The sequence below is a fragment of the Lepus europaeus genome, chromosome X, assembly GCF_033115175.1.
Source record: "Lepus europaeus isolate LE1 chromosome X, mLepTim1.pri, whole genome shotgun sequence".
NCBI classification, from domain to species: domain Eukaryota; kingdom Metazoa; phylum Chordata; class Mammalia; order Lagomorpha; family Leporidae; genus Lepus; species Lepus europaeus.
This window is the reverse complement of record NC_084850.1, coordinates 46,138,169-46,162,514: the sequence shown is the minus strand read 5'-3', so window position 1 is coordinate 46,162,514 and position 24,346 is coordinate 46,138,169. Positions and strand designations below refer to the sequence as shown.

Sequence of the window (24,346 nt, the reverse complement as noted above, 5' to 3'; positions counted from 1 at the left end):
TAACTTAATATGTATGTTAGTTGTCTTTCAGCTTCTTTTTTTAAGAATTGGTTAATATCTTAAATCTTATGATCCCAAAATATATTTGAATCCTCCATAAGGCAAGGGTTAGTTCTTGTGAATTCACAGAGGAAAAGGCTTTGACAAGCCCATGTTCCAACCAAACTTACTTTGCTGTTTTTTTTTTCTCCCATGCTTCACTGCCACCTTCTCCTTAAATAGTTTCATCTGCTTGGGAAGTCCTGTTTAGATTCTCATGCGACATCACAGACACCACTGATTCTGTAAGTTATTTTTCTCTACCCTTCATTCTACTACTATTTTATCTTTTTCTTTTATGAAGGAGAGACAGAGAGAGAGAGGAGAGAGGGCATTTCCACCCACTGATTCACTGCCAAGTCACCCACAATGGCCAGGGCTAGGGCTAAGAGCTGGAATTCAATTCAGGTCTCCCATATTGTCCCAATTACTGGAGCCATCGCCACTGCCTCCCAGGGTCTGCATTGGGAGGAAGCTGGGGCCAAGAGTCTGAGCCAGGAATCAAATCCAGGCATTCTGATGAAGGACACAGCCATCGTAGACTCTAGGACAAAGGCCTGCTCCCCTACTTCTACCTTTCTCATAGCACATACTGCTTTCTCTCATGTGGAAGAAAATAAATGATAAAAATAGTGTTGTGCTTACCACAACCTGCAACTTGGGCATCCTATATGAGTGCCAGTTGGAATCTGGGCTGTGCTGCTTTGATTCAGCCCAATCCAGATCCCTGCTAATGCGTCTAGGAAAGCAGCAGATGATGGCCTGAGTACTTGGACCTCTGACACCCATGAGGGAGACCAGATGGAGTTTCAGGCTGGCCAGCACTGGCTCTGTGGCCATTTGGGGAGGGAACCAACATATGAACAAAATCAATCTCTCTCTCGCTCTCTTCCTCTCGCTCTCACTTTCTCGCTCTGTCACTCTGCTTTTCAAAAAATAACTTCCTTTTAAAACATATTATGTTACTGTTTGTGGCTTGTCTCCTCTCTTTGTTCTCTAAACATAGTCCTCTTTTTGGCTAACTGGTTTTCCAAATACAGAAACTTTACAGATTTCTTGTATGGCAGATCAGTTTGTGAGCTTCTTAAGATTTTAAAGGTAGGTTTTTTTTTTTAGTGCTTTATTTATTTTCATCTACTTGAAAGGTAGAGAGAGAGAGATCGATCTTCCATTCACTGGTTCACTTCCCAAATGCCCCTAACAACCAGGGCTGGGCCAGCCTGAAGGCAGAAGCTTAGAACTCCATCCTGGTCTTCCACATGAATGGCAGTGGCCCAGGCCCTTGGGCTATCATCTACTCTCTCCCATGATGTATTAGCAGGAAGCTAAATTGGAAGCAGAGTAGCCAGAACTGAAATCAGCACTCCAACACAGGATGCAGGTGTCCCAAGTTGTTGCTTAATCTGATGCGCCACAATGCCAACCCCACTCTCTCAGCTTTTATTGTGCAGAATAAGAGTAATGGGCAGAAAGAGCATAAGAACATTTTTCTCCTTCCCTCCAAGGAGCACTGCTAGTTTAATTAAATTACATTGGTAAGGGGAATAACAGCTTTTTTGTTAGGAAAAATACAAAAGATGGAGGGTGAGAAAGACAAAGAGGAAAAACTTGCCAAAAATGCATTCCAAGAGGAGGTTTTTTTTTGGTTGAGAATGAGAATGAGTAGTGATGAAAGAGGTTTCTGGACATATGCAGCATGTGAGATATTGGGGGTGAAATTTATGTGAAAAGATCATTTTAAGTGTTGTCAGGGGTTACAGACTGGCTCCCCTTGCTGTTTTTCAAGGGAGTACAGTAAATGAGGAAATATTGAAACTTTGAAAATGTGTTTAATTTCTGGAATATGTTTGCTAGGATATAATTTTTACTGAACCACATGGGATCCTATCTTTAAGTTACAGTTATTTGATTGTAATTTGCATATATGCCTTAATTCTACTTTTAATCTGTTAGAAGTAAGCAGTTGAGTCATTCACTTTGGCTTTTTTCAGTACCTTTCATACAGCAAGTACTGAATGAATATTTATTTAATGAATAATTGATGTCTGAGAATTAAAATGATATTGGCTGAAAAACATCCATTTTCCTAAAAGCAAGCAAAACCCCAAAACCATAGTTAGGAATGAATGAGATCTATGATCTAATTTCTGTTGCACCATGAAACATTCCAACTTTAAGGGAAATGGTTTAATGCAATGAGTTCTTGGGGAAAAACATATTTATGAAACTTGAAAATAGTCATTCCAGCATTTTGTCATACACTGATGCATAAGCTTCTCTAATTGATTCATTGAGTCTTATATGTGGGGGTTTGGGAGTAAGAGTAAATAAAGAGCCAGTTGAGAATGTGTCTCCTGGGGCCAGTGTTGTGGCATGGTGGGTTAACCTGTTGCCTTCAATGCCACCATTCTATAAGGGCACGAGTTCATGTCCAGGCTGCTCCACTTCTAATCAAAAGGTCCCTGCTAATGCTCCTGGGAAAGCAGTGGAAGATAGCCCAAGTAGTTGGGCCCCTGTCATCTATGTGGAAGAGCCAGATGGAGTTCCAGGCTCCTGGTTTCTGCCTGGCCCAGGCCTGGCTGTTGCAGCCATTTGGGGACTGAACCAATGGATGGAAGATCCTCTCTCTCTACCTCCACCTTCCAAATAAATCAATGTTAACAAAGTGTCTCCCGCAAAGCTCTTCCACCTATCATCTTGGGTAGGAAACAACTTTAAGCACTTCTAAGTACAATGTTTGGAAGTTGAATAACAATCACAAAGGGATGCAAACTTTGTAAGAAACGTAGTCTGATCCTTTTCCTGAAAACCTCTGCTTTAGCTTAATTCTCACTTCTCATAAACTTAGAATCTCTGTCAAACACTAAAAACACTGAAGACAGAACTTCATACAGGCAGGAATTAACATATATAAGCATATCTCCTTTGCTTTCATGAACAAATATAGATCTTATAAAGAATAGCAAAAATAGGTAATAAATAAGAAGACAGTAAAACAAATAGATTAGGTGTGTGTACTCTATAGTCACATAAACCTGTTCAAGTCTCAGCTCTATCATGTTCTACTCATGTGTCATTGGGCAAGTTATTTTTGATTATTGTTACTTATTTATGTGTTTCAGGGGCGAGAGAGGGAGAGTGCGTATGTTTCCATTCACTGCTTAACTTCCCAAATACTTCTATTTTTTTCATTTTTTAATTAATTTTTTTGACAGGCAGAGTGGACAGTGAGAGAGACAGAGAGAAAGATCTTTCTTTGCCGTTGGTTCACCCTCCAATGGCCGCCACGGCTGGCGTGCTGCGGCCGGCACACGGCGCTGATCCGATGGCAGGAGCCAGGTGCTTCTCCTGGTCTCCCATGGGGTGCAGGGCCCAAGCACTTGGGCCATCCTCCACTGCACTCCCTGGCCACAGCAGAGAGCTGGCCTGGAAGAGGGGCAACCGGGACAGAATCCGGTGCCCTGACCGAGACTAGAACCCGGTGTGCCGGCGCCGCAAGGCGGAGGATTAGCCTAGTGAGCCGCGGCGCCAGCCCCAAATACTTCTAATGGCTGTGTGGGCCTGGTCCAGGAGCCTGGAATGCAACCTAGGTCTCCCACGTGGGTGGCAGGAACTCAGTTAGTTGAGCCATCACCACTGCCTCCCAGAGGGCACATTAGCAGGAAGCTGAAGTTCGAAGCAGGAGATGGGAGTTAAACTCAGGAACTCTGATGTCAGACATGGGTGTCTTCATTGCTGCATTGAACTTCTCCCTGAGCAAGTTCTTCAGCCTCCATGAATATCAATTTTTATCATGTTAAATAATTTGATCTACCTTATGGAGTACTCTAAGAATTAGTACAATGTTTGTCATTTAATAAGGGCTAAAAATCATAGCTGGTAGTAATAGTGGTTGGTGATAGTAAAGTTAGGAATAAGAGGTACTGTATGGAGCATTTATGTTAACATTAACGCTAAGAGCTTGCCAAGATTCTCTAAGGTAAGTACTCTGATCCTTGTTTCTCTTCAAGTCTTCTCAGTCAATTGCACCATGATTCACTCAGTTCCTTAAATCAGAGAGTGAGAGTCATCTGTATTCAGCTGTTTCTCACAACCAGTGCATCAATATGTACAGTCAAGCTCACCTTCAATACATATCTAGGATCCATTCACTTTTCCCTGTTTGCACAGCTTCTAGCCCAATCCAAATTACTATCACATCTCCCTCAACTAATAATACTGTTGCTCCCCAGCTCTGTGTCCTTGCAATATTATTCCCCTACAATCCATTCTCAACAGGTCAAAAATGATTTTTTAAATGGAAATTATCATGTTACTCTCCAGCTTAAAATAATCCAAAAAACAGCACTGTCCTTTTACCTCTGGTGACTAATAAAAATCAAATTCTCGGCCGGCGCTGTGGCTCACTAACCCTCTGCCTGCAGCGCCGGCACACTGGGTTCTAGTCCTGGTCGGGGCGCCAGATTCTGTCCCGGTTGCTCCTCTTCCAGTCCAGCTCTCTGCTATGGCCTGGGAAGGCAGTGGAGGATGGCCCAAGTGCTTGGGCCCTGCACCCACATGGGAGACCAGGAGAAGCACCTGGCTCCTGGCTTCGGATCAGCGTGGTGCACCGGCCGCAGCGGCCATCGGGGGGTGAACCAACGGAAAAGGAAGAACTTTCTCTGTCTCTCTCTCTTACTGTCCACTCTGCTCGTCAAAAAAATTCTTATTCTGCTCCATAGGATGCAGCCAGATATGGTTCCTGCCTGTCTTTCCAGCCTCATTGGTACCATATGCCCAAGATCTAAATTACCATTCTAATATTTCATCTAAATTACCATTCTATATCTTTCTTGACTTTAAAAAGCCAGCTTCTACTTTGGCACTTACTGCTTTGACTGGATCACTTTTCTTCTGGATTTTCACAAGGCTGGATCCCTCTAGTCATTCAAGTCTCAGTTTACGTGTCACTTTCTCTTTGAAGCTCTTCTTGTCCACCCAACTTAACAATGATCTCCCAGTGACTCCAGAACATGATCCTTTTTTAATCTTATTGTATTGCTTATTATAATCTTGTAAATGTACATACCTGTGTCATTTATACTCTAAGCTACAGGAGAGTGGGCACTTTGTCTTGTTCAAGGCATATACTCAACACCTAAAGCAAGTGCTCTAATTATCATAAGTTGAAACAACAAATGAGTTTTCACTTTCCACATGAGGAAAGTAAGAGACATAGCCATAATATACTACCCTTCTCTAGGATGATGCTGGAGTCAGAACCAATAGTTTAGCATTTACAAACTGGGGATCCACTGCTGATCTTCAGTAATCATATAAATTGCTCAAGTTATGTGATAAAGCCAGGATTCAACTTAAGCAATGCATCACCAGATATATTAGTAATATGGTGCAGTAATAGTAGTAATGTAGAAGATAGTCCTACAGTGTTAGGCACAGAAGAATCCTAACTACTTTATATCTTTCTTTAGTAACTCCTTAAAGGCAGATGATATATAAAATATTTCTCTTGGACTCACCATAGTTCTTGGCACTATATGAGGCCAAAGAAGTATCCAGTGGATACTTTCTTTTTTTTTTTGAAGATTTTATTTATTTGAAAGACAGAGTTACAGAGAGAGGTAGAGACAGAGAGAGAGAGATTTTCCATCTGCTGGTTCACTCCCCAGATGGCCTCAACGGCTGGAGCTGAGCCAATCCAAAGCCAGGAGCCAGGAGCTTCTTCTGGTTCTCCCACGTGGGTGCAGGGGCACAAGGACCTGGGCCATCTTCTACTGCTTTCCCAGGCCATAGCAGAGAGCTGTATCAGAAGAGGAGCAGCTGGGACTTGAACCAGCACCCATATGGGATGCTGGCACTTCAGGCCAGGGCTTTAACCTGCTGCGCCACAGCACCAGCCCCCAGTGGATACATTCTCTGAAGTTATTTTTTATGCTTGAGTCATTACATGTCTGTAGTCCTCTTCACTTTTAGGAGCTTAGCATGAGATAGACAGACAGACAGAGTTACATAACTAACAGGAAGGAAGTGGAAGAGAAGTACCAATTTATAGCAGCAGAATCTTCTTGACAGAATACCATATTGATACACTATGTCTAACAGTAAGGATTCTTATATTGACCACACAAGGGCTTAAGATTTTATTAACTCAGTTGTCACATACAGGGGGCACCATTTAACCCCAGTACTTACTGAGTATTCAAATGTACTCTAGGGGAGCTGAAAGTTTCCTCTAATCTAGTCTATACCATGAGAATATTCATTGTTCTGCTCCACTTTCACTAAGTATGACATTCTCTTGTTTCATCCATTTTGTTGCAAATGATAGGATTTCTTTTTTTTTTACTCCTGCGTAGAATTCCATGGTGTACATATCCCATAATTTCTTTATCTAATCTTCATTTGATGGGCATTTTGTTGATTCTATATCTTAGTTATTGTGAATTGAGCAGCAGTAAACATGGGGATACAGCTAACTCTTTCATATGCTGATTTCATTTCCCTTGGGTAAATTCCCAGGAGTGGAATGGCTGGGTCATATTCAGATTTCTGAGGTATCTCTATACTGTCTTCCTCATTGGCTGAACCAGTTTATATTCCCAACAACAGTGGTACCTTTTCCCCCACAGTCTCACCAGCATTTGTTGTTTGTTGATTTCTATATGAAAGTCATTCTAATGAACCGGGGTGAGGAGGAACCTCACTGTGGTTTTGATTTGCATTTCCATGATGGCTAGTGATCCTGAGCATTTTTTCATGTGTCTGTTGGCCATTTGGATTTGCTCTTTTGAAAAATGCCTGTTCAAGTCCTTTGCCCACTTCTTAACTGGGTTGTTTGTTCTGTCGTTGCTGAGTTTCTTGAGCTCTTTATATATTCTGGAAATTAATCCTTTACCAGTTGCACAGTTTACAAATAATTTCTCCTATTCCATAGGTTGCCTCTTCACTTTTCTGAGTGTTTCTTTTGCAGTACAGAAGCTTCTCAATTTGATGTAATTTGTCATTTTTGGTTTTGATTGCCTGTGCCTCTGGGGTATTTTCCAAGAAGTGTTTGCCTATGCCAATGTCTTGCAGGGTTTCCTGATGTTCTCTAATAATTTGATGGTATTGGGTTGTAGATTTAGATCTTTAATACTTTTTGGGTAGATTTTTGTGTAAGGTGTAAGGTAGGGGAATTGCTTCACACTTCTGCTTGTGGAGATCCAACTTTCCCAGTACCATTTGTTGAAGAGACTATCTTTGCTCCAAGGATTGATTTTAGCTCCTTTGTCAAAGATAAGTTGGTTGTAGATGTGTGGGTTGATTTCTGGCATTTCTATTTTGTTCCATTGGTTTATCCATGTGTTTTGTACCAGTACCAGGTTGCTTTAACAACTCTGTAATATGTCTTGAAATCTGGTGTAGTGATACATCAGGCTTTGTTTTGTTCTGTTGCACTTTGATACAGTTAAAGTGCTTCTTTAAAATGATAATGCAGTCATTCTCTAGGTTAATGCTGGAGTAAGAATCTACTAGTTCAGGCCTTGAAAATTAGCCCACTAGTTGAATCTAAGTATGGGGTCTCTTTTTGTGGAGAGGAGAGGAGGGTTTCCAAAAATTTAAAAATTGGGAAATTTCACACAAATATTTTTCTTCAAAACAATCAGAAAACCTGGCAATGTTTAGTCTATAATTTTCAGGTCCCTCTAACATTAAGAGGTCAAGAAAAACATAAGGAGCCAGGAAAGGAACAGATGGCGTAAGAAGAAAACTAGGAGAATGTGATCTCTGGAAGTCAGGTAAAGAACATGTTGTCAATAATCAGGGAGTAAACAGCTGTGCCAAACTCAATGAATGGGTCAAGTAACAGAAGGACTGAAAAGTCAAACTGACTGTAGGATTCAACAATCTTGAGGTTATCAGAAACTTTGACAAAAGCCATTTTGGTGGCATGATAAAGGCACTTACCTGACTAGAATAGATTTAATAGAAAGGGAATGGAAAGGAACTCAAGACTGTGAATACTGGCACCTTTGTTTCTTAGAACAGTTTTACTGAGATATGATTGATACACAAGGAATTTCACATATTTAGTACATGCAGCTTAATGGGTTTAGACATACATGAACATCTACAACAAAATCACCAGGCAACTCTTTCTCTTGAGTAGTTTTATTCCAAATAGGAGCAAGGAATGTGGTTACTGGCTAGCAGAAGTGGAATAAAGAGGATTTTTTTAGATAATTGCTCAGGTGATACGAGAGAGAGAGAGAGAAAGAGAGAGAGAGAGAGAGAGATGATTGCTCAGGTGATACTCTTGAGTAGGTAAATAGGGATAGGGTGACCTAGTGCACATGAGATTTGACTGGTGTTAAAGAAGAGCAAGACTAGCTCATCCATGGCAACAGGAAGGCAGAGGACACAGGTAGATGACACAGTATGTGGGGGGATGTACAAATTATTTCCTGGTTTCTTCAAGTTTTTAGCAAAATGGGACACAGGGAAAAGATGTTGGAAATTTGAAGAGAACATGTAAAATAGTCAGAAGAATACTGGGGAAATGCTGCAAGACATTGACATAGGCAAAGACCTCTTGGAAAATACGCTAAACAGGCAATAAAAGCAAAAACACATGAGATTACATCAAGCTAAGAATCATCCATACTGCAAGAGAAATATTCAAGAAAGTGAAGAGGCAACCAACAGAATGGGAGAAAATACTTGCAAATTATTCAATTGATAAGGGATTAATATCGAGACTATAAAGAGCTCAAGAAACTCAATAACAACAAAACAGACAGTCCAGTTAAGAAATGGGCAAAGGATTTACCAGGCATTTTTCAAAGAATTAAATTCAAATGGCCAACAGACATGGAAAAATATTCAGGATCTAGACTAGCCACCTGGAAATTGCAAATCAAAACCACAATGAGGTTTCATCTCATCCCAGTTGGAATGGCTCTCATACAGAAATCAACAAACAAATGCTGGCGAGGGTGTGAGGAAAAAGGTACCCTAATCCACTGTTGGTGGGAATGTAAACTAGTAGAGCCAGTGTCGAAGACAGTATGGAAATACTTCAGAAATCTGAATATAGATCTACCATGTGACCTAGCCATCCCACTTCTGGGAATTTACCCAAATGAAATGAATACAGCATGTGAAGAGTTATCTGTACGCCCAGGTTTATTGCAGTTTGATTCACAATAGCTAAGATATGGAATCAATAAAACCAAATCTTCATCTATTGATGACTGTATAAAGAAAATGTGGTATATATAGATTATGGAATACTATTCAGCCATATAAAAGAATGAAATCCAGTCTTTTGCAACAAGATGAATGCAACTGAAAATCATTGTAATAAGTGAAATAAGCCAATTTCCAAAAGACAAATCTGTTTTCCCTGATTTGTAGTAACTCATAGAGTACAAGAAAATGTAATGTATATGAGCAAAATTGACATTTTGAGATTTGGTTATTGTTTGTTTATAGCCCTTGTCTCTACTGCTGAGGAACAGTGTTTCTTTTTTTTCCCTTCTATTTGTTGAACTCTACTTAGTGGAGGGTTAAGCTTATGATTGTAAAATAAACTAAAAGTATGCTGTCTTAAAAATTAAAATAAGAAAGGAATGAGGTGGGAGGATTGAGAGCATGAGCGAGAGGGAGGATAGGATGGAAAGTATCATATGCTCCTAAATCCGTATATATGAAATACATGAAATTTGTTCATGTTACATAAATAAAAATTATTTTTAAAAGGATCAGCTAGGAAGATGGGAGACTGAATTGACAGAATATAAAGTAAGAATGGAAGTTGTACAGTGTAATGATTAAACTTGCTGATTGGGATGCGAGTGTTACATATTAGAGTGCCTGGTTCCAGTCCCGGCTCCTGTACTTCTGATTCAACTTCCTGCCAATGTATACCATGGGAAGGCAGAAGATGATGGCACAAGTACTTAGGTTCCTGCCACCCATTTGGGAAACCTGGATAGAGTTCCTGGGCTCCCTGGCATGGCCCAGCCCTAGCTGATGTAGGCATTTAGGAAGTGAACCAGTAGACAGAAAATCAATTCATTCTCTCTCTCTCCCCTCTCCCCCCCTCTCTTTTTCTTTCAAAATGAAAATAAATAAAAATGTAGAAAAAGAATACGTATTAAGACTATGTGGTAGCTTTAAGGGTCTATTTGAAATTCATAGTGAGATTCATTAACATTACTATTTTCCTTCAGCCAAGTTCAACTGCAAGGATTGCAGGCATAGCATAGACAGAAAATTGAGTTTAGAAAGTATTGTGGTTTTTCACAAGCAAGTAAGATGAAGAAAATTAAGAACCAAAAGAAATAAGAGGGTGGATGGTGGTAATGATTAAAATACTATATCATTGAAATTAAACTATCCTAGTTGGGAAGAGAGAAAAGGACAGTGGAAAATCAGTGAGAACAATATGTTGGAGGTTTAGGTAGGATAAACCGATTTTTGCAGATGGAATATAGAGAGAATGAGCTGGAAAAATAGACAGTGGGGGAAAAACAATAAAATGCATGAAATGAGATGAGACCTACCATACTCACTATATTACCTTCTTGGTCCCTGAAAAGATTTTGCATTTGAAACCTGTGCAATAGGTTTAAAACTTTGATTCCAAACAAAATAATAATAAAACAAAGTCACTGAAATTTGTGTAATAATTAAATGGATGAAACTAAAGAGTATATATGAATAGCAGTGTTAGCCAACTCATCAATAACTATGTGAAATCAATCTTTGTTTCATAGTAATCAAATACAACCCATTAATTTTTACAAAACAGGTAATCCTGATGACTAAACTGTAAACATCTGCTTCCCTCTAAAAAATACAGAATGGAGGTAAAATTACATAAGTATGTACAATAGAATTGTATTTCTGAGTGTTATATAGCTTGTGAACAACAATGCGGTTATATTTCTAAGCATTATGATACATCTAATTCAATGTTAATTAAATGAAAAAGTTTAATTGCCACTTTATTGCTATTTTAACTAATCCATGATTTTATAAACATGTAGATTATAAAGTTTTGAAGATTGAAAAATAATTTCTGTCTGGTTAGATGTGTTTATGCACAATTGATGCAAAAGAAATGAAATTAGAGACTCCTGCTTATAACAGAAATTAGGCAGAAAAAATAACTAATTTCATTTCACTGTAGCTTACACAGACCAAAGAAGGCATTGCTTCTGTCTCAAAACCCTTCTGTACAATCTTGATCTTTTCTGGGGTCAATTTATTCTATAAGATCCAGGCTTTCATTTTTCTGACACAAAACTATCTGCTCTTCTGGAAATTGCTACCCAGGCAACAGAATTGTTGACACTTAACTTTTCAAGGATCAATAGTTAAGTTGGAATTGAATTATAAGAAATGTTCACTGTCCTTGAAAATCTCTTGGTAACCATAGTGGGGAGTAGAGTAGGAGTATAGAAGGTGATAAGAACTATTTCTTAGTCTTTAAGGTAGACTAGAACAATCACTTTTCTTTCTAAAGACAGAGGTTTATTTGCAGTGTGGCATAAAGTTAATACCACATATTCAATGAATGTTTGTTGAATGAATTATAAAAACTTGTTTTTGGATGCTACATAGACATTTATGTGTCTAATCACTTAAGAATCATTAGAATCAGGCAAAATCATTATATACTTTATTTCTTTTCATTTTTTATTTTGGAATATTTTGAACACACTCAAAAATAAAAATAACAAAATAAGATCTTTGTGTACCCTTCACACAGATTTTAAAAATAGCAATATGCTACATTTCTTGTTTTAAAATATCTCCCTCCTCAACTTATCTGATAATGCTGTCTTACTAGAATAATAATAGTAATAATTCTTCAAATTTGAAAAATCAATAAGCACATACCATGCCTTCAGGCATTACCAATAAACTAAATGACTCTTTGCAAAGAGTTGGAGAGGCATTCAGATGTTGAGAACATCACTGATTTCAATGACTATTTTTTAAAAAAATTATTTAAGGTATACAAATTTCATGCACTTCATGTACACAGATTTAGGAACATAGTGATTCTTCCCACCCTAACCTCTCTCCTGCTCATGCTCCCACCCTTCTTCCTCCTCCCTCTCCTATTCCCACTATTAATTTTTTTTTGACAGGCAGAGTGGACAGTGAGAGAGAGAGGCAGAGAGAAAGGTCTTCCTTTTCCATTGGTTTACCCCCCAAATGGCCGCTGCGGCCGGCCCACCGCGCTGATCCGAAGCCAGGAGCCAGGTGCTTCTCTTGGTCTCCCATACAGGTGCAGGGCCCAAGGACTTGGGCCATCCTCCACTGCCTTCCCGGGCCACAGCAGAGAGCTGGATTGGAAGAGGAGCAACTGGGACAGAATCCGGCGCCCCAACCAGGACTAGAACCTGGGGTGCCGGCGCTGCAGGTGGAGGATTAGCCTATTGAGCCGCAGCGCCGTCCCCCCACTATTAATTTTTACAAAGATCTATTTCCAGTTTACTTTATACTCCCAAGATTAACCCTACACTAAGTAAAGAGTTCAACAAATAGTATGAAGAAAAAAAAAAAAACTTTTCCTCAACAGTTGAGACAAGGGCAGTAAACAATCATCAGAATTCTGAGACTAGAACCAGCACACATATGGGATGCTGGCGCTTCAGGCCAGGGTGTTATCCCATTGCACCACAGCACCGGCCCCTCTCTATCATTTCTTTTTCTGGTTTAGGAATTAGGGTGATGCTGGCTACATAGAAGAAGTTTGGGAGGACTATTGAAAACCAAAAATATTGTGTTTCTATTTTATAAGGTGGTTATTTCTTCTGTATACCTCATTACAGATGTAAATGTTTATAGTGGATTTGAAACTATAACTTAGTCTCGCATTTTGTCATGGCTATCTCTAAATACGCTACACTTGATCTTAGCCAAAAGGTCAAGAAGCGATTGCTATCTCTAAATATGAAGGTTTCTACAGATGTTCAATTATGCTTCATCATTTCAATATTTGTACAATTCAGGATTATATGATCATATCTTTCAACATCCACAGCTTAAGTCAGCTCTTATTACAAATTGTTAAGAAAGTGAGATGTGAGATTTTGTCAAATAAGATTACTTCCATCATTTTTATCCTATAATGCACCTCCATTTAAATGATGGGGTGGGCATATAGGGAAACAGTAATTCTTTGATCAGCACTGCCTACTTGAAAGAAAAGGCCACCTATATGAAAAGACATCTGGGACATCAGGAATAAAATTTCCTTCAAAGTACTCCTTTACTACCTGTGGACTTGTACATGAAGCAGTGCATGGCTTCATCAGCTGAGAGGACCTAGAGGGAGCATGATTACCAGTCCTCCACCATTCTTCTGTTATTATCCCATTAATATGCTTAGAAATTCAACTAATCACTCTTTAGAATGACCACATTAAATTTTAAAATGAGTAATTTCTTACTAAAGATCACATAGAATAAACTTCTTGCTATGGTTCCAATGGGTGGATAATCCTACTAAAGATTTCATATCTGCATGTTTAAGTAGAATGAAATCAACAGAGCAATCTTTAATGAGTTCAATAAAGCATAAAATCATTCATGATTACCTTAAAGTGGTATCAAGTTGGGGATGTTAGGCAAATATTGACATTGCCAACTTAAGAGCCCTTTTTTTAAAATTATAAATGTCACTTTCTTGGCAATTGTACAAAATCACTTAGGTGGACTGAATTTCTCACTTCACATGCATTTTAAGTCAGTGGTTAATAATGAAAAAGACATTATTCACAGCCAAATGTTAGCTATTTCACACACACACACACACACACACATATTTGGAAGACATGTCTGTATCTCTGAGTTGGCAAAATAATGGTTACTGAATTATTATTCCAAACTGAACCACAGTTTGGAACTGTGATTCCAAAACCATTTTTTTCTTACCCTGACACACCCGAGGGATAATCTCAAAAGTTCTCCCCCTCCCTATCAGTCCCAATTTCTCACTAAGTACTGCTGCATAAATTAAAGAAGTCACTAGTTAGAGGCCAGTGTTGTGGCGTAGTGGGTAAAGATGCTGCCTGCCACACCGGCATCCCATGTGGGCGCTGGTTCAAGTCCCAGCTGCTCTACTTCTGATCCAGCTCCCTACTGATGTACCTGGGAAGGTAGATGAGCTCGGCTCCAGGTGTTGTGACCATTCTGGGGGTGAACCAGAAGATGGAGGGTCTCTGTATCTCCCTCTCTCTACTCTATATTTGAAATATTTAAAAATAATAATAATAAGGTCACTAGCTATGTTTAAATCTTAGCCACTGTTCAATAAAATGCCTTTGCTTTCTCTTCTACTTACCTAAATGTGACTTTAGAAACACCGATTCAGTATCTACAATAGATATTTTAAAAAGGTAAATATGATAGGTAATTGAAAGATCAGGCCACTTTCATGAAAGAATTTCAGGGACATTGAGAAGTTCTACTACCCCTAATACATTCCATCACCACAGGTGGACTTTACATGAAATAACCCAAGGCTTTGTTTCAAAGTAAACAAATTGTCAGCAAAGAGGAACTAGAAGAAGCAACACCCCAATAGCAGTGAGGTGAGTACATCTACTACCCTAATCTTGATTTCTAATACCATTTACCATGAAAAGGAACTGGTACTCCCAGTTGGCAAAAGTGAAAGAATTTGCACAAGAAAATAATGCACTATTATGTTACAACCCATATATAATATAAATATACATGAGTCAATACTGATATAAATGGATAAGTGGAAGAGAAGACACACATATACACATACACACACACACACACACACACACGAATCCCAAATAATTTATGTAGAGATATCACTCTTATGGGGCTTGAACATAACTCTTCATTCCTTAAGTGTGAATCAATAATGACTTTCTCCCAAATAGTACATAGTATGGAAAGGGTGAAAGAAAGTAACTTACCAGTGGAGAAAGACAAATACTCTGCAAATCTAGGTGATCAAGGTCAACATCAAGAGTGATAAGTCCTATTGATGGTATGTATCTTTGATGTAATATGATGAGAATGGTATTTTCACTCTGTGGTATTCTTCCCCAAAACATATTGTTACAGTCTAACCATGAGAAAAAATATCATATACATCCCAATTGAGGAATGTTCTATAAAATATCGAACCAGTACAACTCAAGCTGTCAAAGTCATCAAGAAAAAGGAAAGTGAGAAACTGCCACAGACAGTAAGAACTTAAGGAGACATGACAAGTAAATGTAGTGTGGTGGCACAGATAGGATTCTGAAATAGATTTTAAAAAAAATCAAGGAAAAACTGAGGAAATCTGAAAAATTATGGATTTTAGTTGATGATAACATACCACTATTGGTTTACTAAATTTAACAAATGTATCATTAAGTTGTTAATAATAGAAATTCTCTGTACCACCTTAGCAATAATTTTCTCAATATAAAATTGTTCTAAAATATAAGTTTACTTAAAAGCTGATAGGGGATTTTTGTCACAGCTTTTTTTGTAGGGGAAAAAAAACCTAGAAATAAGATGTATGCTCACCAACAGGGAAATGAATAACTAAATTGTGGTCTCATTGGATATACATATCAATCAACATAGAATATTATATATGTAAAAGAATGAGTGATATTTCTGTAGTTGACTTTGAGAGAATTCCACTTTGAATTTTTACTGAGAGAGAATTCTATAACTGTCATTTTGTAACACAATGAGGAGAATATCCCCAAGTAAACATGTTCTCATAATTAAAAGACTCAGAAAAATATAAGGATGTAGACTACATTGTTAACAATGTTAGGCGCAGTAGAATGGGGTTAGATGGGAGAAGGGGAAAGAAGGAAGTATGAAGAGTGAGGAGATAAACAGAGCAGGGGAAGTCAGCCGTAACTAATTCAATAATCCTTGATAAACTTAGCAAATGTACAAGTATATAGTGGCCTGAAGCTTTGCAAATAAGACTTCAAATCTGTGAAAAGAAACAAGTAAATAGGTAAGGGGAAGAAAAGACAGTTCTGATTGGCACCTTTGAAGGAGAGTAGGGGATGGAAAAGAGTTGAGCCGGGGAAGAGCAGCAGCACACTAGAGAATACAGTGTCAGTCACTAAAGCCGAAATATGTCTAGTTCTCAATTTTGCCAAGAGCTGCCCAAGAAGAAGAAAATATTGCTTATTGCTAAGAGCGTGATCAGAATGCTTGCTGCCTCTGCCAAGATCCTGGGGATTTTGCTTACCACAAGACTAAACTCACCACTTGCTTCCCTAACACTCCTCCCCCACACAAAAGTGTTTCTTAAAGCATCAAGAAGACCTTCTATTTAAGCAACCCTTTGCACCCCTGGCCTTTTCAACAATAAGGCCTCACCAGGGCCTCCCAAGTTCTTTTGATGAAGAAGTGACATAGCTGTGGCATCAAAGTCCACAGCTAGCTAAAATAGGAAGGGTCTGCATTTTCAAGAATTTAAAGTCAAATAGTAGAGTGCAAGGTCCCTGGTGAGCAAGATCAGAGACTCCCAAAATGACAGAATTGAAAAGTGGTTTAAAGGTCATTTCAGCTACCTACTTCAGTACGTAATCCAGTTTCTATACGAGATGCTAGATCCTGGATCCTAGCCCTGAGGTGGAGGGAAGGGGAAGAGATATAGTGGAACCACTTAGGATGAAACAAATGGCTTTTCACTCTATACTTAACAAGAAGAATTGTGGCTATAATGCCTCCTAGTATAATATTCAGAAAAATATCTTAAAATCACACTGCATATTCTGTGAAGGATTTTACCAGTAGCTCACATGCTAAGAGATTCCCCAGTAGCATTTGAAGCTATTTTCCATCAACAAGAGAGGCAAGACCTTGGCCTTAATGTTATTTTAGGTTATTTTCATGGCCAGATATGCAGCTCATCAAGCCAATTTTGTCTATGTAAAAACAATCATTGAGGTCCTGGGGCAAGGGTAGGATTAGGAAAGAAAGAAATTCCAAAATTTTCTAAATTGAATAAGCATGTACAAGAAATAAGAGTCCTATTTTCGAAAAGTGTGCTAAGAATTTCCTATGCAATAAACAGATAGAATGGAATTTTCTGAGGTTCCACATATGCTACAACTATTCCAGAACATATCTGCTGTTTAACATGAGGCAAACATGCACACCATCTGCCCCAATCAAAAGACTATTAGCTATATGGTCAACGAAGATTTTCCCGTAACACTCACCTTAAAACACAAGTGTAGAATCCACTGTCTTGTTCCTCAGCTGAGTGAAACCATATTGAATCTTCTTCTTTGCTCATCCTGACCTCTGAAAAGATGATGGGCTCTTCTAAATCACCTTTGTTTTTGTACCACATAAGCCTGAGCCCAGTGCTCTGGGCCATGCTGTAGTTGGTGCGAATATAACTGTAGAAAAGGGCACATTTCACTCGGACTGGTTCACCTGCCAAAGCCATGTATGTCTTGAGGTCCACTGACCAGTCAATGCAGCCATCCACTGGAAGAAAACCAGATGAGGCATGAGTTGCAGTGAGTATTGTTAATAATAATGGTCAGAGCCAAAAGCATCGCCAAGATGTACTAAGAAATAGACCAATTTCTTGCTTAGACCTTAGCAAGCAGAGCCTCTGCTCTAGCCTTGTGCCTTTAGGGTGCTTTCCAATACTCTGCATCACTAAATCCTCCAAGGAGCTCTAGCACTCCTACATAAGGAGTTGGCCTCATGGCTAGATCCCAATTCCAGCAAAGTGGCCCTGCAAGTGGATTGTTCCTGCTAGCCATGCAGTATCTCCTTCACAGGATCATGGGAAATTTTATTGCTGTAATGACACCAGTATGTTGGTCTTAAATGGCTCAATTTGTTTACACAGGCCAGGAGCACCCAAAACCCAAAGATTTACAAGAGACCTCTGCATAATCTAGGAGCAGCCCTGTGATTAATGCTTTTATTCTCATTTAACAGATGAGGACACTGAGAATCAGAGAACTTAAATGACTTTTCCCAAGTTCAGACAGCCAATAGGTGGTAGAAAAGCAATCACAGATCCAGAGATAGCTTTTATAACCCCAACTCTGTACTGCCTATACCTATAATTGTAACAAGAATCACTGTGTTACTTATTCACCATTGAGAAGGTAGAATGCTAGGGTTGGAAGCAGTAGGCACCTAAAGTGATTATCTGCTATTATACACATGCAAGTTTTCCACAGTATGACCTATTAATAGCAGATATTTCATCACAGGTCGATTTCTCTTTATACCCTTAGGCTTCCCTCACTGCTTAGTTGGTATGTACTCATGGGAATATATTTGTATGAATGTCAGCTTTAATCAAATAATATTAGGTAGGCAAATACACAACTAAAGAAAGGCATATATAGAAAGTTCCCTATTTTCTAGAAGGGTTAGAAATGAGACACTGGATAATGTAATATGCTAGCCAATATGATTATTATCAATATTCTACCTCCATTTGCTTGTTTTCAAAGAATTTCACCAAATTATGCTACATCCCTTTATATTAATTGATTATTCTGTGTAAAAATCATGCTATAACATTAACACTTCCATTTGAAAATTATGTTTCAGTTATAACTTTGTGAACTGATCTGCTTCTTTCTTTAAATGTGGAGAACTCTGTAACCCAGTGCATTTAATCTTGTAACTTTGGCTCACAGGAAGCTCACAGCTAAATGCAATGCTCAAATGTAATAACTATCTTATCTCATGAGTTTGCTTTCCTATATGGAGGCTTCTTGAACTGGAGTTCAAGGACATCCAATGGGAGGATGCCTGGATAGAATTTCATGATATAGGCAAAACAATATGCCCATTTGCATAAGCATGTTTTTCTGGGGAGATGTTGCACAGCTCCTTATCAGATCTTCAAAGGGTTGTGTAATCTCAGAAAGTTTTTGAACTCTGGCTTCTGATTTCTCTTTCTGATATTACTGTTCACTGCTCACTCACATATGGGTCTTTATTATATCCTGCCTCATACAGTATGTAAGGCATTCATTAGAAATAAATAACCAATACACTTCAAATCTATACTGAAAGGCAGTTGAATGCTCTTTGACCATTCAGAGGTACCAGATTCATTACAATGGATATTGACAGCCACTGTGAACCATTCAAGGCGAGAAGGTACAGTGGATTGACTATGTACTGTCCACTGCATATCTCTTAGAGGTCCTTTTTCTTCACCTCTTGGTATTGGCTTGTTTACCTATCATTTGTTACTCCCATAATGGTCAAGAACAGACAGGGAGAAATCTGCATTAGTTGGACTTTCTTATTCATGATAAATTTCTAGTGGTGTGTTCCTAGATTAAATGCAACTTTAATATTTGTCTATTATCATCTTTCTTAATTTTAAAATTTACTTTCATTTTATCTGAAAGGTACTGAGACCATGAGAGACAGACAGAGATCAATCCCTTAATGTCCACAACAGCCAAGGCTGGGCCAGGCCAAAACCAGGAGGCTGAAATTCCATCAAAGCCTCCCATGAGGGTGGCAGAGACTTAAGTACTTGAGCCATCATTGCTGCCTTCCAGGTTGTGCATTTGCAGGAATCTGGAATCAGAAGCAGAATCAGGCACTCTGGTACAGAATGCAGCATCTCAACTGCTGTCTTAAACGTCCATCTCTGTGGTTTATCATGTTTAAATAAATTTTCTGTCATTCTTTTTTAAGGATTATATGAAATATTGTTCCTATGCATTGACTTAAATGAAAGGTAATGATACACATATTTTTTTAAATAGTATACTCTCATAGTTTTATGTTCAGTATTAATAGAAACAAAACAATAGATTTTTAATATTTCAGTTTCTGTTTTTTCCTACCACTAAGATACACAGCAAGTATTTTTAAATTAACAAATTCGACTTGATAAAATAGCTACAAATTCCAAAATTATCTACTTAATAGAAACAATGAATAGTTCTTTTTTTTCCATTTGCTTCATAAATTACTTTAGTTACCTATCCTAAAACATCTGTTGCATAATCTATACCTTTACTGTGTTAATGGGCTGGTTTGGCTCATTAGTCGTTGGACATGGTTGGTCTTGAAGATAATTGAATTATCTGCTCCCACGTCACAACAATCATGTTCAACAGAAGTTAAAGATGCTTAACTGCCATTCCAATTAGCTTTATTGTACAGATACTGAGCGTACACTGAGAATTCATTTCCTTTTAAACATCTTCTGAGCAACATGTCCTTGATTTAATAGATTTATGGCCATTTTTCTTCTGTTCCCTTGTTTTAGGTATCAGAGAGGGGGGTATTTAGTTATAAAGCAGTCAATAGCCAGAGAGAAGAAATGTAATAATGGAGAAAATAATTTCTAAACATTATCCCCTTTATTCTTTCCCTTTAGCATTTGTGATACAAATTTACAACATAAGGCATTTCAGGAGACCTGAGGGAATTTTTCTATAACATAGACAAAGGATGTAATACCAAAGATCCATGAAGGTCCACCTGCCACCAAATACTTTCCCACACTCAACTTTTAGCAGTAGAAATCCATTTCCATGAACAAAAAGCATTAGATGACAAGATTCTAACAAGGTGGTATGATTTGTTTGGGGATGGAATAGAATATAGTGTAATTGTTTTCAGATTTGGGAATGGTGAAGTAACTAAGAAGTACAGAATCAGGTAAGAGGCCTAAAATTCAAGTGGCAAGCCTACTTAAAACATAGAACATCTTGAGTTTAAGAAAGGATAACTGAGAGATGTCAGGAGGTCACAAAAATAAGTGAAAGATCACCTGTAACTTAATTACCAACTGCCATCAGCAGTCACAGACACAAGACACCTTCCTGTCATGTTTACTCTATAGACATAAGAAAGTACTTCAAAATGTTGATGGAAAAATGGAATTAAAAGCTAAGTTTATTTTGGTCCAAATTTTTTTGAAATCCACACATAATTGTTTCATAATATGCATTTCCCATTATGGTTTGAAAATTACTCATATATACAATCTCAAAAATATTTTTGCAGCAACATAAACTTATCTTTTAATTCCATTTTTCCATGCACTTTATGAAGTTCCCATGTATTTGGTAGTTGAGCTGTATGAACAGAACTGTGATGCAGCTGACAAAGGAAGGTGAACGCTAAAGCTAGATCAGAGACATAGTGAAACTGAGTAGCTCTCAGAGAGGGCCAACCTGTGGTTCGAATCCACGGGGCTATATACCTCTGTTCTGTCCACAATTCCAGTGCCACCTGTTTAAACTCTTGCAGGGCTCCTTAAAAAGTGTCTCCCAGGTTGGCTTCTCCAACAGGAGGTTTTGATAACTTGGTCTCACTGACCAGCTGCAAGTGTGAGTTGAAGCACTGCAAAAAGGGAAATACTTTCTCTACCTCCCAACCCCCCCCCCCCAAAAAAAAGCTTGCTACAGAGCAAATCCTTTAAAAATGAATGCCTGCCTGCCCTCTGCTTCACAATCACTCTGTGTGGTTATAAATATTCTTGTCCCTCTATTAGAATATACTGCCCACTTCTGTAATCTGCATTCTCTGTTCACTCTTGAGTCTTATGAGTAGCAATTCAAGTATTTAAAGACCAATGGTGTTCTTTCAGATTCTCATCTCTACCCCCTTTGTTTAGCTTTGTATGACGCTCACAATTTTTTTCCTCTTGGTTTGGCCTTGTTGGCAAAAATGCTTTACTGTCTGTTCCCTCTGAAACACTTACAGTGGAACAAAGGAAATGTCTTCTTTAAAAATCAGATCTCTAATCATTTTCATTCCAATCTGCAAAACCAATGTGTGCATAGGGAGTTCCCTTGCAAAGTACCCAGGGTGACCCCAGGAAATCCATTCACTCTTTTTATGGATAAGCTGCCTGCTTCCTCCTCAATACAACGGAGAGAGAATCCTGTCACAACCACCCACCCTAAAGACAAGGTCCTTTGAAAAGTTTATAAATTCCTGTAAGATGCAATTTTATTATCAGCAATGGTTATTTTAGAGAGAATATTGAATACAGTAAAATTATACTCTAGTGGCTATGTTCATTACAATTTTTATTGATGGATATAATATGTATAGAATTGTGAATTCTGGATTTTTGCCTCAAACTGGAAATCCACTGTTATGTAAAATTTCTAATTAGCACATGAGCAAATATGGAAGCCTCAGATACTTTGGTGACATTGGTTGTGATTTAAATCCTTTACCTGGACTGTGCCCTCATACTAGTTTATTATGTTTGTTATTAGAAAATTCATTCATTATACCAGGTATATTCCTGTAACTATGTAAACTATATCTTGTTCATTTTTATCACCTGCTCTCCTGTTTGTGAATCAACAGGGCAATTGTTGGGGGGTAATTCATTAAATTACCACTAGAGGGCAAGCTGTCCAAGTTTTTGTGTAGCACTTGACGTTTTCCCACCTAAGGTCCTAAAATTAAGGATTTGTTATTGGCCATCTGCTGGTTGCTAGGGAGGGATCACAGCGCACCTATGAGGGTGTACCGTTGTGGGTGGTAGAGCGAGCCTAAAGTTGAGAACCCAGTCGAGATATTACTCAAAACGGGGAATCAGGCCAAAAACTACGTGAACAACCAACCCAGCACAGAAAAGTGTAACAACAGCTAGGGACATTCATCATCTCCTTAATACAGAACACCTATACACTGTGCTAGGTGTTTAGCATGCATCTCTCTCATTTCATTCTCACGTCAAAACTAGGATGGGGAACTCTTGTAATTCCCACTTTACTAATGAGAAAAGAAAAATGACAAGGGTTTAAATGACTTGTTCAAGATTCAAGTTGTGATGGCAGTTCAGATACCCTTCAGATAAGCTGGACTTCAGAAACTTGTGCTCTTAAATACTGTGTGTTCAAATTACTGCTTCTTATATTTCTCCTCACACAGCTCATTGGCCCAAAAAACTGAAATCTGCTTGGTGCTATCCAAATTGTCATATATATCCCACAGAGTTCATGCTCGTCCGATAAAGTAGATCATTACAGCACAGTAATATATCTTTGAAATATTAACTACTGTGGGGATAACAACCATCAAATGGTGAATCTAATAGTGAAGCCAATTATTTATCTATGAATTAAACTCAGTGTTTATAGGGTAATGAATTATTAATAATGTATGTACTTGATTTAACCTCCAAAAATAAGATCTAAACCTTAGATAAATTTTATCTGACCCATATCAATTTATTCGAAATTAAATACCTGAAATAATCACCCAATTCCTACCTTGTAATCAAGAAACTATTGTGCTTATTTTAAAATATATACTTATTATGTACTATACATATGACATATGATTTTATGATTCTTGTTAATATTTTATTTTTTAAAAGATTTATTTACTTTATTGAAAGGCAAAGTTATAGAGGGAAAGAGAGAGAGGGAGAGACAGAGAGAATCTTCCAACAACTGGTTCACTTCCCAAATGACCACAATCAATTGGGGTTAGGCCAAGCCAAAGCCAGGAGGCAGGAGCTTTTTCCTTCTTTCCCACATAGGTGCTGGGGACCAAGCACTTGGGCCATCATCCACTGCTTTCCCAGGTGCATCAGCAGGAGCTGTATCAGAAGTGGAGTAACCAGGATTCAGATTGGTACCCATATGAAATGCTGGCACTGCTGGTGGCTTTACCCGCAACACCACAGAGCTGGCCCTGATATTTTTTAAGGGTTTATTTATGTGTTTTCTTGAAAGGTAGAGAGAGAGAGAGAGAGAGAGAGAGAGAGAGAGAGAATGAATGAATATGAATCCTCCATCTTCTATACTGTATTTCACTCCCTAAATGGCCACAATGCCCTGGGGCTGGGCCAGGCCAAATCCGGGAGACAGGAAGTCCATTCAGGTCTTCTACATGGATGGTAGGCGCCTATATTTGGACCATTTTCCACTGCTTTCCCAGGCATATTAGCAGGGAGCTGGATAGGAAGTAGAGCACCTGGGACTTGAACAAGAATCCCTACAGGATGCAGGTGACTCAGGCAGCAGTAACTTAACCTGCTGCATCAAATGCTGGCCCCATCAATACTGTAATGTAGGATTTGGATGCCTTCTATTTCTGTCTCAGATCCCTCACCCCACCTAAAGACAGGTTAATGTTTATTTGTACTTATCACTGTGGACTCTGCCTCAAGTGGGCATCCTGCAAACACAAGTCAGTCAAATTCTCAGAAGTAAGTGGCCTGTGCCCTTATTGCTGAACTGGTGCTCCCTTACTCCAGAGCTGTTTGTCATGTTTTTAAGTAGTTTAACAGTGGAAAAAAATGATTTTCCAAATT

General features: G+C 38.5%; 1 protein-coding gene across 1 annotated transcript in view; it reads right to left on the bottom strand.

The window, feature by feature from the left end:
- IL1RAPL2 (interleukin 1 receptor accessory protein like 2) overlaps positions 1-24,346 on the bottom strand; it is a 653,603-nt gene that overhangs the window by 612,672 nt on the left and 16,585 nt on the right. Inside the window, exon 4 of the mRNA XM_062183034.1 lies at positions 17,268-17,541. Coding sequence (XP_062039018.1) covers positions 17,268-17,541 — 274 coding nt within the window. The remainder of the gene's footprint in view (positions 1-17,267; positions 17,542-24,346) is intronic.